At 44.6% G+C, this 16,194-nt stretch overlaps 1 protein-coding gene across 1 annotated transcript in view; it reads right to left on the reverse strand.

Moving 5' to 3' along the window:
- The window catches only part of chd3 (chromodomain helicase DNA binding protein 3), a 67,450-nt gene that overhangs the window by 34,781 nt on the left and 16,475 nt on the right, over window positions 1-16,194 (reverse strand). The window contains exons 9-22 of the mRNA XM_079491329.1: window positions 13,853-14,167; window positions 13,244-13,447; window positions 10,396-10,754; window positions 10,017-10,113; window positions 9,430-9,627; window positions 8,687-8,887; window positions 8,052-8,189; window positions 6,888-7,009; window positions 6,059-6,232; window positions 4,392-4,533; window positions 3,250-3,381; window positions 2,624-2,741; window positions 1,878-2,002; window positions 388-619 (exon numbers count right to left, since the gene is read on the reverse strand). Coding sequence (XP_079347455.1) covers window positions 388-619; window positions 1,878-2,002; window positions 2,624-2,741; window positions 3,250-3,381; window positions 4,392-4,533; window positions 6,059-6,232; window positions 6,888-7,009; window positions 8,052-8,189; window positions 8,687-8,887; window positions 9,430-9,627; window positions 10,017-10,113; window positions 10,396-10,754; window positions 13,244-13,447; window positions 13,853-14,167 — 2,557 coding nt within the window. The remainder of the gene's footprint in view (window positions 1-387; window positions 620-1,877; window positions 2,003-2,623; window positions 2,742-3,249; window positions 3,382-4,391; window positions 4,534-6,058; window positions 6,233-6,887; window positions 7,010-8,051; window positions 8,190-8,686; window positions 8,888-9,429; window positions 9,628-10,016; window positions 10,114-10,395; window positions 10,755-13,243; window positions 13,448-13,852; window positions 14,168-16,194) is intronic.

Below are 16,194 nucleotides of genomic sequence, written 5' to 3' on the forward strand. Positions count from 1 at the left end.
AGCTGGAGTTTGAAATACATTGTTTTCAACGAGGGCGGCGCAAATATCAGCAATTTTAGGCATGTGTGCAACATGACAACTGTTTGAAAGTATTGTACAGTGACAAGTTGACAACTAAAGTCTCTGTAATGTTTATGTTGTACTAATACTAAAAAAATTATCTAAAAGAAAGTGATTTAAGATCATTAAAGCTGGGCTGTTGCCTGAGTCCAGTGCATTCTGCCAACTTCCGGTCCAGGACATTGTCACGCTTCGCAATGCTCTTCGCCAATAGAAGTCTATGTAGAAGAGCATGGACTGGCCCGTGAAGTGAACAGAGTTGTCGTAACTCTGTCTTACTCTATGGCTCTGTGAATGATAACGTTGTAAAGTGTAACAATTGGTCACCCTCTATTTCGTCCTTGAAGAGCTCCTCCGTGCCAAACTTGAGGATGTCGTCCAGCTCCTGCTTGGACATGGAGCCAGCCTTGGAGCCCAGCCCCGGACGCACCACCAGGTGAGTCAGCATCATCTTCCTCTTGGCCACCTGGGTGATGCGCTCCTCCACGCTGGCGCGCGTCACAAAGCGGTAGATCATCACCTTGTTGGCCTGCCCGATTCGGTGAGCGCGGCTGAATGCCTGGCGGGAGGTGGGGCAGAGACAGGAAGTAGATTTACATCCGACAGTTTGGGTGAGATTCCTGCACGTTTCCTGCACGACTATATTTTGGTGGGTACAGGCTTTAGTGTAGACATACTATTGGTCCGACTGTCATTAGACCGACAACCTACCTCAAACCCTAACCTAACCATAACCACAAGCACGGAGCAGCGCATGTTTGACCGCATGTCCGACCGCAGTTTCCGCATGTCGGTCCGTTGGTGTGTCTGATCTGCGTGTGCATCCCTATTTGGGTTCCTCAGCATCGTGTTTATTTCGTCGACACACTATGACGAAAAATGTTCGTCGACGACCTTTTTTCACTGACGAAAACTAAATGGAAACTAAATGAAAACTAAGCTATGATGACTAAAACTAAGACTAAATATATTGTCAACAAATAAAAACTAGACTAAAATGTTATGAAGGGACTAGTGGACACGGTCTAGTGGACACGGTATCCAGTATAAGTCATTTTACACTTGGTTTGCATGCGCAGCGCGACGCGTTGTGATCTTGTAGATCAGCTATTTTCAGCAAGTGTAAAATCTCTCATTATGACGGCATCAAGGCCCGCCAAAATACATTTTAGTCAACTAAATCAACTACAGATTTAGTCGACTAAAATCTTATAATATTTAGTCGACTAAAACTAAACACTAAAACATTCCAGGTGACTAAAATGTGACTAAAACTAAATGAAAACTATTCAAAAGACTATGACTAAAACTAAAATCAAAATTTGCTGTCAAAAACAACACTGTTTGACAGTTTGGGTTAGATTCCTAACCCAGGTCTTCTTTTTTTTTATATATATATATATATCCCACGATTTTGCAACCCATTTTTTCACCCAGTGTCAATTATCAAATGTAATCCTGGGCGCTACACTTCCTCTGCCAACCTGGGGGGGAGGGGGGAGCAGCGGACTGACCTCATGCTTCCTTCTATGCATGAGGAGTCCAAGCTGCTTCTTTTCACCTGACAGGGGAGAGTTTCCCCGTGGAAGGAACACGTTATTCCGACCAGTTCCTTTCCTGCACGGGTCTTTATTTTGGTTCCTCAGCATGCCCGCATCGGTCACATCAACTCTGAAAACCATGCCCGTTGTCAGTACAAATCCACAAATCCACCAATGTGTTTCTGATCCTTCCACCAGGTGGTTGGATGCGTGGCTACCCAACCCCACGCAGGGTTCTAGTTTGTGGGAAACAGTCAGGGTAGGGTGTTACAGTACCTGGATGTCATTGTGAGGGTTCCAGTCAGAGTCAAAGATGACGACGGTGTCTGCCGTGGCCAGGTTGATCCCCAGACCACCTGCTCTGGTGGACAGCAAGAAACAGAACTGGGGGGCCCCAGGGGCTGGGGAAAGAGAGAGAGAGAGACCACTGGTTTCAGTTCAACATGTTAACAACACTAGACCTGTATGTGCCCGTCGCAGTCGGCCACCGGCCTACTTGGGAACGATGCAACTTCGGAACCTAATGATATACGTTGTCATAGCACCCGTTTTAACTGTCAGCACATGGAGATCTGTGTATGTGCCTGTGCCCACTGGCAGAGCCTAATTGGTTGAGCCTGAATTGGCTGAGGCTGGAAATTGCACAGGTGAAAAAAGTTGGCCTCATTAGGCCCACTGGCAGAGCCTGGCCCAGGTGTAAGGAATTGGCCTCATTATAGGCCCACTGGCAGAGCCTTTTGTGGTGGTTCTGGAGAACGGTGGGTCCGACCGACTCAATACCGGGCACTGCACTCCCTGTGGGGGTGTGGAACGTGTGTGTCGAATGTGAAGTCGGTGGGTCAAATGGTTCTCGAGTTACGTGCATTACACACACGCACACACCCAGAGACGTAAGGAAAGAGAGCGAGACCGCACTGGTTTCGTTTCAACATGTAAACAACATAACACTTGATAGCCTACTGTAGATGTGTTGTGATGACATGACAGCATATCAGTGAAAGGTTGCTCTGAAATGTTCTCACCGTTGAAGCGGTCGATGGCGTCTTGTCTCAGTGCTCCGGTGACGCCTCCGTCAATCCGCTCATATTTGTAACCCTCGTAGTCTAAGAAGTCCTCCAGCAAGTCCAACATCTTTGTCATCTGTGAAACAAATAACGTAGAGAGACAGAGAGAGAGAGAGAGAGAAATAGACAAAGGCCGGGAAAAAGAAATTAGCTAACGATCGATTGAATCAACCTAAAAACGTCCAAAATCCTCTCGTGCACGCTAGTGCACGAGAGTCTTTATGTGCATTATGGCTCATAATCTGCTCAAAATGCTCGGGGCTCGATTAGAGCTTGATTTGATTTAGATATGACAAAAACTATAATCGCCCGGACGATCCATCACTGCTGCACTCCTGTGAAAAAGCTACCGGATGTTTACTCGTCTGGCACTTTTTTAGCACCACCTACTGCACTGGGGTGGCATTGAACCAGTTAACATACAGATCCGGCCTGGGCCGTGGCTCAGCAGTCCAGGCACCTTGGCTGGTAATCCAGTCTGGCAGTGTGCCGACGGCCTTTACTGCATGTCACCCCCCCCATCTCTCTCCCAATGTGTGTGTGTGTGTGCGTGCGTGCGGTCATGCGTGCCTGTGTGTGTGCACCTGAGAGAAGATCAGAACTCGGTGTCCCTCATTCTTCAGCTTCCTCAGCATCTTCTGCAACAGCGTCAACTTCCCCGATGCCTTGGTGATGCCTACTCCCTCATATGCACCACTGACTGTTCTGGGGGCTTCCTACATGCACGCACGCACGCACGCACGCACGCACGCACGCACGCACGCACGCACGCACGCACGCACGCACGCACGCACGCACGCACACACACACGCACACACACACACACACACACACACACACACACACACACACACACACACACACATGGTAATATAAAACATTAAACATTGCTGAGAATAAATTAACATAACCCAAATTGAATGAGTTATTTAAAGCCTCCTTCCATCCATGAGGAATGCACAGTGTCTATCATTCAGAGGCATGTTTTTCCTTTGTTCTATCTAGTTTCCTATTAGGCGTAGTACCTAAATTCATCAGGAGGTGTCACTGTCTATCAGCAATTCGAGAAGGTTTTAGCCTACAACTCACTAATGTGCAGTAGGCGGGGGTGCTAGAACATTCAATTCCCTCATAATATTATGAGAGGCATTCTTTAGCACTCCGTGGAAAGTCACAGTTTAGGCCAGTGGTTTTCAACCATTTTCATACCAAAGGCCCATTATTTATCCAGCATTTGAGCCACGGACCGCCGTTTGAGAGGATTTAGCCTCTCAGAACCAAGACTTTTGTTGTCGTTGGATAAGATTTTGTCCACAATGGATAAGATTTTGTCCACAATTCCATGCTGTGTTGATGTTGTACCATTAGGAGAGATAACAGGCAACGTTGATCAAAATAACAATTATTCTACATTCTCTCATTGTGTAGACTTATTGTAAATTAAGTAATTAATTAAGTAACAATAATATAACTCTTGAGAGTGTAAAATGTAAAATGAAGCCAAATGGACCCATAAGGGTCCATTTGGCTTCATTTTACGCTCTCAAGAGTTGAAGATCTATAAAAGGGTCCACTCCATTTGGTTACTAACTCTCCATCATTTAGTTGGGGACCACCTGGAACCCCCTCAAGGACCACTGGTTGAAAACCACTGGTTTTAGGCCAACGCCATTGCGTGAACAGTCCATGCAAGGTGTAGGAGTTGGGGTGAGTAGGGATGTGGTACCAGGGATGCGACGGGGAAGAGGTAGGGGTGGTTGCAACACTTCTTCAGGTCCATCATGATGTTGAGCAGAGACACCTGGTTGCCTCCGCCCTTCGAGTTGAGGGCCTCAAAGTTCTTTGTCAGGATCAACTTGTAGTACTTCCTGGTCGAAACAAAACAGCAAAATGACACTGCAAGTAAGCTCGATGTACACCCACCGGCAGTGTTTATTACTCTAGTACTAAGAGAGTACATATTACTCCTTAAAAAAAGTATTAATATTATATTGGAATCAAAAGTAATATATTATATTTCATATTATATTACATACTACTTTTGCGGTATTTGTACTTTACTTGAGTATATCCAATTTCCAGTACTTTTTACTCCACTACAATTATTTGAAAACTTTAGTTACTAGTTACTTTGGCGATTTTTGGCGTACTTTTACTTGTAACGAAGTAGTTCTGAATTGCAGTATTGGTACTTTTACTTAAGTAAAGCAATTGAGTACTTTTTCCACCACTGCACGCAACTATACAAATACACCAGGCCTTACTTCTGCATGGGGCTGAGCTCCACGCAGACGATGAGCTCCGTCTAGTATACAAATACACCAGGCCTTACTTCTGCATGGGGCTGAGCTCCACGCAGACGATGAGCTCCGTCTAGTATACAAATACACCAGGCCTTACTTCTGCATGGGGCTGAGCTCCACGCGGACGATGAGCTCCGTCTATACATACAAATACATCAGGCCTTACTTCTGCATGGGGCTGAGCTCTACGCGGACGATGAGCTCCGTCTATACAAATACATCAGGCCTTACTTCTGCATGGGGCTGAGCTCTACGCGGACGATGAGCTCCGTCTATACAAATACATCAGGCCTTACTTCTGCATGGGGCTGAGCTCCACGCGGACGATGAGCTCCGTCTATACATACAAATACATCAGGCCTTACTTCTGCATGGGGCTGAGCTCTACGCGGACGATGAGCTCCGTCTATACAAATACATCAGGCCTTACTTCTGCATGGGGCTGAGCTCTACGCGGACGATGAGCTCCGTCTATACAAATACACCAGGCCTTACTTCTGCATGGGGCTGAGCTCCACGCGGACGATGAGCTCCGTCTATACAAATACACCAGGCCTTACTTCTGCATGGGGCTGAGCTCCACGCGGACGATGAGCTCCGTCTATACAAATACACCAGGCCTTACTTCTGCATGGGGCTGAGCTCCACGCGGACGATGAGCTCCGTCTATACAAATACACCAGGCCTTACTTCTGCATGGGGCTGAGCTCCACGCGGACGATGAGCTCCGTCTATATACAAATACACCAGGCCTTACTTCTGCATGGGGCTGAGCTCCACACAGACGATGAGCTCCGTCTACAAATACACCAGGCCTTACTTCTGCATGGGGCTGAGCTCCACACAGACGATGAGCTCCGTCTATACATACAAATACACCAGGCCTTACTTCTGCATGGGGCTGAGCTCCACGTGGACGATGAGCTCCGTCTATATACAAATACACCAGGCCTTACTTCTGCATGGGGCTGAGCTCCACGCGGACGATGAGCTCTGTCTATACAAATACACCAGGCCTTACTTCTGCCTGGGGCTGAGCTCCACACAGACGATGAGCTCCGTCTATACATACAAATACATTAGGCCTTACTTCTGCATGGGGCTGAGCTCCACGCGGACGATGAGCTCCGTCTTGGCGGGCATGTTCTTGAAGACGTCGGCCTTCAGCCTCCGCAGCATGTGAGGGCCCAGCAGGTCGTGGAGCTTCTTGATCTGGTCCTCCTTGGAGATGTCGGCGAACTCCTCCAAGAAGCCGTCCAGGTTGCTGGACCGGACGGAACGGCGGGGGAAAGGAGAGGTGGCGAGTTAACGTTTACGTTTTATTATTTCCCCCGTCACATGACCACATACAGTGATGTATGGTCAGATAATAGCCTTTCAAGATCTGTGCCCATGAGGCAGTGTTGATTTCGTAGACTAATAGACAAAAAAATTCCGTCGACTACCTTTTTTTTCCCTGACGAAAACTAGATGAGAACTAAATGAAAACTAAGCTACTGTATGATGACTAAAACTAAGACTAAATACATTGACAATTTCGTCAACAAATAAAAACTAGACTAAAATGTTAGGAAGGGACTAGTGGACAAGAGATCCAGTATAAATAAAAGACAAGTCATTTTACACTTGGTTGCGTGCTGAAAATAGCAGATCTACAAGCTCACAACGTGTCGCCAAAATACATTTTAGTCGACTAAATCAACTGTAGATTTAGTCGACTAAAATCTTATGATATTTAGTCAACTAAAACTAGACTAACACTAAAACATTCCACCAGGTGACTAAAATATAACGAATAATGAAGTTTCATTCCAAAGACTAAACTAAAATACAAATTTGCTGCCAAAAACAACATTGGTGCCAGGGAGGTTTAAAGATGCAGAGAGAGAGAGAGAGAGAGAGAGAGAGAGCATTCCTACTTGAAGCGGTTGGGTGTGAGGAAGTTGAGCAGGTGAAACAGCTCTTCCAGATTGTTCTGTAGAGGAGTTCCAGTGAGCAGCAGCTTGTGGTCGATCTTGTAGTCGTTCAAACGCCTGAAGAACTGTAGGTGGAGATCAAACATGCATTTATTTTGAATGTGAAGTTGAGTTAAAGTATCATTAATTACAATTTGTGTCATTCTGTATTTTTGCACAAAAAAAAAGAAAAGAAAAGATAAAACAATCAAGTTAAGTGAATGAATGAATTACGAAGTGAATGAATTATTGTGATCATTATTGTCATCATCATTGTCCTTACAGGGTATTGTCGTCATCTACGTCACAGCACCTTGGTCTCTTTAACCCATGTTGGGGTGGGAACCCCTTTTGGTGTTTTAAGCATTATGTTATGCCACTTAAACCCCCCTCCTTTTTTCCTTCGACAACAAATGTTTTCGCCGAAAAATAACTAGCTAAACAAGCTCACAGATACGCTAGCTTGTAGACCTGCTATGTTTGTCGAATGTTTGCCTATTATTATGAGAGGCCCAGTCCCACTGAGCAATAGTCATCTAAAAATGGGTTATAATGAATGGTCTATGAAACAACATTGTTTCAACATTGTTTCAACGTCTAATCTAAGCCTAGACCGCTAAAAAACATCATTGTCCTTACAGGGTATTGTCGTCATCTACGTCACAGCACCTTGGTCTCTTTAACCCATTTTGGGGTGGGAACCCCTTTTGGTGTTTTAAGCATTATGTTATACTTTAACTATTGAAAAATAGCAGATCTACAAGCTTGTAGGTCTGCTATTTTTTTTAAATCGTGAAAATTTGGCGCAAATCTTTGAAAATAGGTCTCTGGAACAACATATTTTCAGATGGGGGTCGGTGGCCAAATACATATATATTCGGGGTCCTTGACATGACAATGTTCGAGTACCACTGACATAGAAACATAGGGTTTTCAGAAAATTGTCGGGATTTATTAGGCATTTGTAGAATCGTCCTCAGGTCGAAATGGGTTAAGGGTATTGTCGTCATCTACGTCATCGCACCTTGGTCTCTTTAAGGGTATTGTCGTCATCTACGTCACAGCACCGGGGTCTCTTTTAGACATGGGATAGTGATGTGCACATACATACACAGCCTTGCTGCCTACCTTGGACTGGTTGTTCTTGAGACGGTGGGCCTCGTCCACCACCAGGCAGGCCCAGTCGATGGACTTGAGCGAACACTGGTCAATGGTCACCAACTCATAGGAGGTCAGCAGCACGTGGAACTTGATGGGGGCATCTCTCTGCAGGGAAAATCCAAAAAAGAAAACATGCAGACAAGATACGTTTTGCCCAGAGCATAGAAAAGGTTTGTGGTGAGTATGCAAACCTTTCATCACAGAATGCTTAACCCCTTTTGGTGTTTCAAGCATCATGTTATACTTTAGCTATTGAAAAATAGCAGATCTACAAGCTCATAGCGCGGCACCGAGTGCCGCGCTACGAGCTTGGAGGTCTGCTACTTTTTTTAAATCGTGAAAATACGGTGCAAATCTTTGAATATATATTCTTTCAGAGCAAACGTTTTTAACTGAAACCCATCTGAACAACATGTGTTCAGATGGGGGTCCGCAGCCAAATACATATAATTGTGGGGGTCCTTGACATGAAAATGTTTGAGAACGATAATAGAAACATGGGTTTTTCAGAAAACTGTCAGGATTTAGAAGACATTTTGTAGAATCGTCCTCAGGTCTAAATGGTTGAAGTATCGGATAAAGAACAAAACGCTCCTCCTCACCCGCAGCTTGAAGGCCCTCTTTCCTCTGTTGAGGATCATATCTTCGAAGGAGAACTCGTTCTCTCTGATGATGGCTCGGCTGTCCTTGTCCCCTGTGTACGTCACCACGTAGAAGTCTGGCGCCCAGAATTCAAACTCCCTCTCCCAGTTGATGATGGTGGAAAGCGGGGCGCTGACGAGGAACGGGCCCCCGGTGTGGCCCTGGAGGAGACAAGTGTTAGAGAATGAACATGGGGATGTTGTACACTGGGTGTTACTGTAACTGAGGTCATGACACACACCTTCAATCATTTCCTCCATGTACCAAATAATACCAAACAGGACATTGTTTTGTGATATCATTTGTGTAAGAGGTCATTGGACACTTCCCAATGTGTTCGGTGATGACTGATGAGACGTTTACTAACTTAAAAATAACATAATTCATGTTAAATATTGGCAAAGTTCCCATTAACTGTTAAAAAAAGTCAAATAACTATACACCTATTTGCATGTCATGTTTGGTTAACATGACATAACAGTTATTTGCTCAATATATTTTCCCCCAATTGTAACCCTTTTTCTCCTACCCATTTTTATGCCAATTCCCCACACACTGTGGAGTGTAGTTCTTGTCACTGCTGACCCTACTGGTTTGTGCCGGGCACACGATAAATAATAAATGAATAAATGAAGCAAAAACTACAAATAAATAAACAACAACAAAGAAAACGTATTATCGCCATGCCTGCTCCTGCACGTACCTCTTTGAAGAGCGAGTAGAGGAAGACGATGGTTTGGATGGTCTTGCCCAGGCCCATCTCGTCAGCCAGGATGGTGTCTGTGCCCTGAGCCCAGGAGAACCGCAGCCAGTTCAAACCCTCCAGCTGATACAGGTGTAGCGTCCCGCCTGTCGACGTCACAAAGTCAGGTTGCTCCTCGTACTTTATGGTAGGCTGAATGGAGAGAATGGTATTATTATTAGTTATGTATAGTTGCAGCATTGGTATTATTTACCCTGTTCTGCAAATAGTAGTAGTTGCAGCAGCAGCAGTAGTTTTTACCAAGAGGAATAGCAGCTAACGTGAAAAGTTTTAACAATGAAGAATCCTGAGTGGCCGAACGGTTTGCGGAGCGGTCTTGATACCGGAAGGTCGCCAGTTCGTATCCCCGGACCGGCACGTTAAAATTACCACCGCTGAAGTGCCCTTGAGCAAGGCATTGAACCACTACCATGAAATGTTCTATGAGCAGGGCCTGGCTGTAAACAAGTATCTGATGCTTAGTCCAGTTACCCTGGGTAAATATAGTAACTTTGCTTTTGCTTTGCTTTGAGTCAGTGATAACTCACATCGTTAGGTAAGTCAAGGGCCTCCTCGTCACCCTCCTGGCCCCTGTTCCTCAGCTTTCTGGGTTTGTCTGGGTCCTCTTTCAGATTCATCTCGTCCCTGTCACACAGCGGTACAACAACCAGTCAGAAATTATATCATGATGGATTACGCTTACATTATTATAACAGGAAAGCAATAAAAACAACTATTCCTCTATACTCTGCAATATTGTATATCTGTCGGCAAGACATTTCACAGCATATTCAGATCATCATAATGTTGGATTTACTTTAGGGGTTAGCAATGGCAGCATCCATTGCCCTCCAAAACAATTTGCCACCTCCAACCACAGACTGTACAGACCACCCAATGCGGTGGACAGGCTGCGGTGGGCCGTACCTGTGTCTCCAGTAGTTGGCCTTAAAGACACCAAATTCAGGCATGTCCAGGTCATCTCTCTCCCAGGTGCACTGGTCATAGGTCAGGTCTCTCCACTTGACCAAGTAGTGGTACATCCCCTTTTTATCCAGGCTGTGATTAATAATCCGATGGATCATCATCCACTCTGGCTTGATGCCGTATTTGTAGTATTTTTCGTCCAAGATGACGAACTGTGGGTCCTTTGTGCGCCTCTTTTCGCGCAAAAGACCTATGCTACCATCCTCCTCTGCCCCCGAGCCGTAGTCCAAGGCTGGGGGCTCGTCCATGTCCGTCTTCCGCTGGTAGTTGCGGAACATCACCGAGTGGAATATCTCCAGCTGGAGGGGGCATAGGGGACAGAAAGAGGTTGGCTTTAATAGCAGACATTATGCTGGAGTTCTTTCACACGAAATACAAACACAGTTATGTATTGGTGTTGACTATGTTGGAGTTAAAACCACTTAAACCCCCCTCCTTTTTTCCTTCGACAACAAATGTTTTCGCCGAAAAATAACTAGCTAAACAAGCTCACAGATACGCTAGCTTGTAGACCTGCTATGTTTGTCGAATGTTTGCCTATTATTATGAGAGGAGCAATAGCCATCTAAAAATCACACCCGTGTGAACTGAGTGGTGCAAGGTCTTATATAGTCTGATCAGCTATGTCAGTGACGTCACACACTAACATAGTAACCATGCTCACCTGTGCACGGACACGTACACAAACACGTACACAAACATACAGACAAAGCTGGTTGTTGGAGTGGTTTGCACCACTCAAAAATGGGTTATAATTGGTCTATGAAACAACATTGTTTCAACGTCTAATCTAAGCCTAGACTGCTTAACCCATTTATAGACGGCCATGTAGACGTATATTAGACATCTATTAGACAAAAAAATCACACCCGTGTGAACTGAGTGGTGTAAGGTCTTATATAGACTGATCAGCTGTGGTCTGACGTAATGTCAGTGGCCATAGTAACCATGCTCATTTCCTGGGTCCCACGTACAGGTACACACACGTACAGGTACACACATACATAGACACATAGATACAGACAAAGCTGGTTGTTGGAGTGGTTTGCACCACTCAAAAATGCTCAGTGGGGTATGAGGGACATTATGGTTCAAGTGGCTTTTTATGGTTTATGTAAATCACCTTGAGTTGCCTTTTTCTATCAAATATGCTGCACAGATAAACAAATCTGGTGTCTAGCTCTTTCCATCCTAGTATAGATTTTAGCGTGTAAAATAAATGTGTAACAATGTTTTGACGGGAACCCCTTTTGGTGTTTTAAGCATTATGTTATGTTATACTTTATGTTTGTTATGTTATACTTTAGCTAGCGCGGCACCGAGTACTACGCTACGAGCTTGTAGATCTGCTTTTTTTTTTATCGTGAAAATGTGGCGCAAATCTTTGAATATGTATTTATTTATTTAACAGGGACAATGCACATTAATCAACACGTAATTTTTCAAATACATGTAAATGGGCCAGAGTTAGCCATAAGCTAATTTTCATCTGTAGTCCCTGAGCAGGCTCTTAAAAAGTGGTAAAAGGGTATCCGTACGAAAACATAAAATACAAAAACAAGTAAACATAGTACAGGGGGCAGAACAATTACAGTTAAAAGTGACACCAGTGGCAAAGGCTAGTAATAATAAAAACTAGAAAAAGTGCCCTTCTGGGCACAGGTCTCCACCAGGAAGATAGGAGTGAGTGTGATGTTTGGCAAAATGTTTAGGAGTGATATAAACATGTTTGTTTGTTTTTTGCAACAATTTTCTTCATTTTGTTGAGGAAATGCAGAGCCAGATCACTCATAGCATCTCTGAGGATAGAATTCTGGATGAGCAGAATTTTGTACAAAACGGGCTACTCCTGAAGACTTTGGAAGGCAATCTTAGCCAATCAGTGTAGAATCTGAGAAATCAAACAGACTCGTCTTGATCACATGACTACAGAGATCATGTGTACCGATTTGCATGAGATTTGGATGAAATCTGTGCGACTAATATAAACAATGTGTTTTGCAGAAATCGGCCTCATGGTGGCGCTATAACCGGCAGATGTGGAGGGATGCAGGGAAAATGTTTTTCCATGGCCTCTAGGGAGTGCGCATACAAAGTTGTACACAGATCGATGCAGTTATAGGTAAAAACAGGAATTGCACTGTTATAGCGCCACCATGAGGCTGGTTTGGAAAATAAATTGTGTCATGTCGTCCTCAGCCTAGTGGAAATGTGCGTGTATAATTTCACGGAAATTGCACACTGTGTTTGTGATTTGTGGCATTTTGTTCGAAACGGACCAATCATGTGAGCTTTGGAAGCGAATCTTAGCCAATCAGGAAGGAAGATGGGAAATGGTGCAGATCCGTGTTGATCACATGACTATGGAGATAGTGTATACCGAATTGTGTGATGTATGGATAAAATGTGTACGAGTAATCTACAGAAATGTGTTTTGCCTAAATCGGCCTCATGGTGGCGCTATAACAGGCCGTTGAGGAATATTTGGGGCAGAGGTTCGTCGTTGGCATCCAGAGAGTGTGTGTGCAAAGTTTGGCATGGATCGGGCCAACGGTGCCGGAGATTAGCTGGTAACAGACGGACGGAAGGAAGGAAGGACGGACGGAAGGACGGACGGACGCACGTCGCACACACACACACACGGACGGAGTGCAAAACATACTCTCTCCCCATGCCTTCGGCCTGGTGGAGACAAGGACGGAGTGCAAAACATACTCTCTCCCCATGCCTTCGGCCTGGTGGAGACAATGACTCGTGATTACAGATGTGGGTTCTTGTTGTACCTTACCTGTAGCTCAGTGATCCAGGTGCAGTGCCAATAGGACTGGCCAGTCAGCTTGACGAAGAACTCCCGCTCGGCTCGGCCCTTCATGGGGGGCGGTGGCGGGGCATCGGGCGCGGCGTCTGGCGCCGGAGGCACAGGGATGGGAGCCGGAGGCTCACCCCATTGCCAGTGGAGAATCTTCTGGACGCGCCCACTGATTTGCGGACACTGGGGAGGTTGCGAGGTCAATATAGTATTGTCAGAAGTGTTAAAGTGTTGGAACTGTGGAACGTGACTGACTGTGTTCCAGTGACATAGGCCTACATAATAACAAAATACACACATGAATAGACAACTTTGAATATAATAATATAATATATAAATTATATATTATATATTGTAATATATTACGTTATAAGACTTGAATATTATATAATTTATCATTTGAAAGCAGTAAGCAGGTGAAAATGTCACAAAGACCGCAACACCCCTCCATCCAACATATGCTATGTGCAACAGTGCAAAACATAACACTGGAACCACACAGAATGGAAAGGGACAGGGTTGGACAGGATGCGACAGGACGGGACGGGACAGGACAGGACAGGACAGGACAGGACAGGACAGACTAACCGTGCATCGCGGACACAGCCACTCTCCGTTGGGGATCTCGGGCAGCGGCGGGTTGAGACAGTGGATGTGGTAGGACGAGGTACAGGTGTCGCAGCACAACAGTTCCCCTCCGTCTTTACACACTCGACAGAACTCCATGTGGTCGTCGTCCTCCTCCTCCGCCGCCGCCCCGGCCAGGATCTCAGCCGCCGCCGCCGCCGCCTCCGCCGCCGCCTCCGCCGCACCCACCTCCTCCGGTATCACTCTGTCCTCGACCTCCTCCTCAAACTCCTCAAAGTCCTCGTCCTTCGCCTCCCACTGGATGCCCTCCTTCTCCTAGCAGAGGAAGGAAGGTAACGTCTATTCTAGCTAGACCACCACCTTTCTTTTTTTTTTTTTTTTTTCAACAATATATTTATTTTCCTTTTTACACACAAATGACAATACACATATACAAAAAACAACAATGAACAGTACAAGACAATTACTGATATAAAGAAAGCAAAACAACAATAACCAAAAACAACAAAACAAAGCAAAAAACAACAACAACAACAGCACTACTCCTCTTCAGCTCCATCCATTAGATGTGACAAATTATTGTTCTTTATGTATCTCATAAAACGGCCCCACACCTCCTGAAACATTTCTTGTTTGTCCTTAAGAATGTATGCAATCTTTTCCAAAGGTAGACATAAAGATAATTCTCTGAACCACTGTGTAATACTTGGTTTGTCCGGCCTCTTCCAGGTCAATGCTATCACTCTCTTAGCTTGTAAAAGACATATATCTATAAACATTTGTTCATTACGCTTTATCTTGTGTCCCTCCGGATATAGACCGAGCAGGAAGAACTTTGGTTCTGGTACAATATTTATTGACAAAATCTTCTGTATTTCCTGCCCGACCTTCCCCCAAAACTCAATCAATTTTGGACAGGACCATAGACAGTGGAACAATGTGCCTCTATCTTCACCGCATCTGGTGCATACATCTGGAATATTACAATTATACTTATTAAGTTTCACTGGTGTAATGTACACTCTCATAAGCCAATTGTATTGTAGAAGTTTTAGACGAGTATTCCCAGTCTGGGATTGAGCTTGTGCACAAGCCGTACTCCATTGTTCCACTGTTAAATCCTCCTGAATATCTGTTCTCCAGGCATTAAGCCTATCTTCCGAGGATTCCGGAGAAAAGTCAACCAATAGGGCGTAGAAATCTGATATTAACCCCCTTCCGAATGGGTCATTAACCAAAGCTTTCTCCAGCACAGACATGGATGGGGCCAGCATGGATTGCCCCAGATTAGTTCTAATAAAGTCCCTCAGTTGCAGATATTTAAAGAAGTGTTTGCGAGGGATATCATATTTAATGACCAGTTCCTCAAACGAGAGCATACTCCCCCGACCCCTCTCAAATACATCCCTTAATTGACCTATTCCCCTATCAGCCCACAATTTAAACCCCCCATCAGCTCTACCTGGCACAAATTGATTATTACCCCATATTGGGCTGAAGCGAGAGAGACGTGGATGTTCTCCCAAAAATATATTAACCTCATGCCAGACTTCAATCATTGTTTTAACTATAGGATTGCTTGTAATTCTTTTTAGGTTTTTATAAGTATCTGAGTAAATATAAAGGGGGAGTGGTAACTTCAAGGAGCTTGATTCCACATCTTTCCATGCCGGCGCCGCATCCGTTGTAAAGTAGAACATTAGTGTTCTCAATTGAGCTGCCCAAAAATACCACAGCAAGTTAGGACACTGTAATCCTCCCCTATCATAGGGTAGATAAAGTAAGGACAATCTAAGTCTAGGACGTCTATTGTTCCAAATAAAGTTGGTAAACAATTTCCTGGTTCTAGAAAAGAAGTTTGGTGGAGGTGACAAGGGTACGTTCTGAAATAAATACAATAGCTTGGGAAGTACATTCATTTTGAGTATATTAATTCTGCCGATCAAAGATATTGAAAGACTTGACCATCTATTAATTGAATTTTCGATTGTGGCTAAAATTGGGTCATAATTGGCATTCACAACCTCTTCCAACCTTGGCACGATTTGGATTCCCAAATAAGTAAAGGCATTTACTGGTCTGAAGTGACGAACATGACCGGGAGGGTTTGATCTTTCTTCCGAGTTCAGAAGCATAATGGATGACTTAGAGTTGTTTACTTTGTAGCCAGATATGCGACCATACGAAGTTATTAGATCCAGAATAGCTGGGACAGATATCTCCAAATTTTTCAGGAATAATATTACATCATCAGCATATAAAGATATGCGGTGCTCTAGATTTTCTATATTAATACCTGTAATTAGTGTATGTTCCCTTACAGCAATTGCAAATGGTTCAAT

The sequence above is a fragment of the Electrona antarctica genome, assembly GCF_951216825.1.
Source record: "Electrona antarctica genome assembly, chromosome: 21".
NCBI classification, from domain to species: domain Eukaryota; kingdom Metazoa; phylum Chordata; class Actinopteri; order Myctophiformes; family Myctophidae; genus Electrona; species Electrona antarctica.